The sequence below is a fragment of the Trifolium pratense genome, linkage group LG6 (assembly GCF_020283565.1).
Source record: "Trifolium pratense cultivar HEN17-A07 linkage group LG6, ARS_RC_1.1, whole genome shotgun sequence".
NCBI lineage: Eukaryota > Viridiplantae > Streptophyta > Magnoliopsida > Fabales > Fabaceae > Trifolium > Trifolium pratense.
In genome coordinates this window covers 3993913-3997546 of record NC_060064.1, presented here as the reverse complement: position 1 = coordinate 3997546, position 3634 = coordinate 3993913, and the positions used below count along the sequence as shown (strand labels likewise).

The 3634-nt window shown below is 36.0% G+C and overlaps 1 protein-coding gene across 1 annotated transcript; it reads right to left on the bottom strand.

The window, feature by feature from the left end:
- Positions 1–2627: 2627 nt before the first annotated feature.
- LOC123891134 lies at positions 2628–3634 on the bottom strand. Its single transcript, XM_045940956.1, has 2 exons — positions 3419–3634; positions 2628–3186 (listed from the first exon to the last, which is right to left on the bottom strand). Exons 1-2 carry the CDS (start codon positions 3578–3580, stop codon positions 2656–2658), a joined length of 693 nt encoding a protein of 230 aa, XP_045796912.1. The 5' UTR covers positions 3581–3634; the 3' UTR covers positions 2628–2655.

Here is a 3634-nt window from a genome sequence, read left to right as displayed (position 1 = left end):
GCTTTTCTTTATTATGTTTATGTGTTAAATAATAATAGAGTCCCTAGAATAGTAAGTTCATTGAATGGAACGTTAAGTGTGACTTAATCGTGAGAGTCCATTACACATAAGAACACTATTCTTAAAACATCCGTAGTCGAGCTTTAATGTGAATTGGGATAACATCAAAACATAGACTATTATGTTGGTAGACTGATGATCACATCTCACGGATCATAGATAAAGAGTTATCAAGTCTTCACATAGATATAAATATTAAGAGTAATATTTATATCGAATTGACCCACCATGAGAATACTACATAGTATGTTATGAAATGTCATAGGATATTCTCATAGTGATAAGTGGTGTATTCCACCCTTCGACCTGAAACCACTATGTTCCCTAGATGTAGGAGTGTAGTACTTTGTCGCCATTCAAAGTTATCCGTAACAGGATGACTATAAAGTTGGTTGATGGGTATTCCACGAATCATGCTAAGGGACATGAGTGACCTAGATGGAATTTACCCCTCCTACATAACAGGAGATATGTCTATGGGCCCAATATTGAACTTAACAAGGGTGACGTACTATGCCTTGTGTTCAATATAGACATAAGGGTAAAAGGGTAATTATACACATGAGTTTTATCACGGAAAGGTTTGTCAGATCACGTGACATTCTTGTGACTTGGGTAGCAGTGATGTGTTGCTAGATACCGCTCACTGTTTATAATATTAAGAATAATATTATTGCCAACGTTATAAGAACCTACAGGGTCACACACATAAGGACAGTCGATATGGAAGAAATAAGTAAGACTTATTTTGAGGGTGCGATTAGTGAAAAATGGTTTTGGGCTTAAGAAGACCAAACATCGTTTGGCCCAACTGACCACACAAGAAACTCTATAAATAAGAAGCTTATGTAGTTCAGTGAGTGCTTGCTTTTCACAATTCGTTTTTCAGAGCAACCTTAAAGCTCTGAAACCCTAACCGCACTTCCTAAGCCTTCATCTTGTAGCAGCTAGCACTGAAAGTTGAAGACCTGTTCGTGTGGACTAGCTAGAGGTGCTGCCGTCGTGTGGTGCTTGTGATCAACGAATAGAAGCAAAGAGTTTGCTGTTTCAGTTCACCAAAAGGTATAACGTTTAACCCTGATCATGCCCATTCGCAAGGATCCATTGAAGGAAAAATTTAATATTCCGCTGCGTTTTACACTATGTTTTAAACACGATTTTCCTTCAGGTTTTTCCTCCCCCTCTTCTATATCCTTCTTCATAATTTTTCACATTATAACAAGTAGAAAACAATACTATTTGTCTGCATGTTCTTCTATAGTAAGGAGTAATTCTTGCTTGGAACGTATTTTACGAATTTTTGCGCGCTAGGGAAGTAGGCGAGAAAGTGAGTGGGTGGGATAAGATGTTCTTTACCTCAAATTTTTGAATTTCTGAAATTTCTCTCCTCTCGCTCCACTTCTTTGTTCTATTTTTTTTTTGTTTTGTTCAAGTGGTAATACTGTGCAACAGTAAATTAATATGGCAAAGATATGGTGATCTTAGTTTTATCTTGAGAATGTCATGATTGATAATGATTGTCTGACTTTAACTATTTTGAGTAGTGCTTTTTTTAAAGTGAGCGATTTGCTCAACCATTTAATTAAACTCGATAATTTCTCTTGTGACTTTATTTTATTTTCAAAAACGATTTTTTTATATCGAGAAACAATAGCCACTAATTTACAAAGGAAGTAAGGTGCCATTAGAGGATCAATTGTTAATGGCCTCCAAATCTCCCATTAATATCTTATCTTCCAATTTTTGAAAAATACACCATTCAACCATTAAACATTAAAAACCTAATCTTCGCCATCAAACATTTATTTATAATTTTTAAAAATAGATTCCAACAGGATTTGTTCTGATTTTGAGCTGATCTTATGGGATTTTGGCTGTTTAAGAGGCTATAAATATGGTGTTGCCATGTTACTCTCACAGCATCTTGAATTTCAAGTGTCTTTTTTCACAGTATCATTTTTTTTTGTCTTTCTTTTGAGTGCAAACACCGTTAGAATGGAAGGGCTTTCTATCATGGAAAAAGGTGTTAGTGTACTTCGATCTCATTGGTGAAAGATAGATCGATTTCAATTTCGAGACCAGATAGAAAGGAGTTACAACTTACAAGTACCCCAAAATTAAGAACACAAATTCATGTTCCACATTCTATCACCATTGAGAGAGTGACCAAAGATAGTCCATAGTCATTATAAAGAACAAAATGAAATTGTCAATTGATATTAACCACCTTTGATCACTTCCTCAAAGTAAATTGTGGTAGAACTGGAACATAAATTTGCCTTCTTCTAGTGGGGGTAATTATAACTCTCATAACACCTATGGCAGTAACAAATCACATGGAATAAAGGTACACTAACATTTTTATTTTACATGGCCTATTTGAAATTAATTTAGTTTCTTAAGATGTACAAAGTTAGATTATTTTCACAATATACTGCTATTATTATTGATGATTGAAATCACACTTCTATATTAGTAACATTCTATCTTACAAAATTCGAAAAGCACGATTCGATCATTTGCAACTTTGTTGATCGGAAGGGACTCACTTAATACCAGAAGTGACCTCGAACCCTCAAACCAGTAGTGCTAAATTCAAAAGTCTTCACCACGAAGAGCTCTAAGAACTCTTGAATGAGGTGCATGAGGGTCACCACGCATAGCCCTCTGCCGCCACATCTCAGCAGCCCTCAACAGAGTCTCCTCTGCAGTTTCAACCTGCTCCGGCAACCAACCAATCACATCTCCATCTTGTTTAGCATCCGCAGTTCCGTGCATAACACGGGACACAGGCTTTCGTGTATCTACAAACTCAATCTCCGATAAAGGAGACGCTTTATTATCTTTATAGTATTCTTTGTTATCCTGATTCTGTTCCTCTTTGTTTCTCTCTTTCTCTTCTGGCCATGGAGTTCCATCTAGACCAGCACAACTCACATCTTCTAAAGCAGCTTTTGTCCCATGTTTTCTCTTTTGTTGAATGTTTGGATCCAATCTTTGGTTCACTCCATTGCTCTTTAGTTTTGGTGATGATTCATATGGAGATTTTGGTGACTCAAAAATTCCTTCTTCTTTATCTGTTTCAGCAAACTTAGTATTTGTGTCACTATCACCTCTACTTGTACCCTGCAACAATATTATTAATTCTTAGTCCTAAATAATATGTTACATGTCAACAAAGCGCACAGAAATTCCTCAGATTAGCAGTGTACATGGACACAACACCGACACTTAATTATGTTATTTTCTCAAATTATTAAGTTAGTGTCCGTGTTGTGTCCGTGCTTCCTAACCTAAGTACATGTATATAATATGCCTATGATAAACTTAGAAAATAAATTTGAGTGTTAGAAGTTACTTCGGGTGAAACTCTGGTATTAGTGTAACCAGGTTTTTGTTGTCCTGAATGAATATCAGGGTCTGCAGTGTGGCTACGAGTGGTGAATCCTCGTTTCAGACATGATGAAGATAAGGCTTGGTACGATATTCTTGTTACATTTGTTGCTAGTTTTAGATGCATTATAACGTTGTTGCTTTCTAGTTTGTTGTGATTCTGTGTCTTGTTGTCTATCTG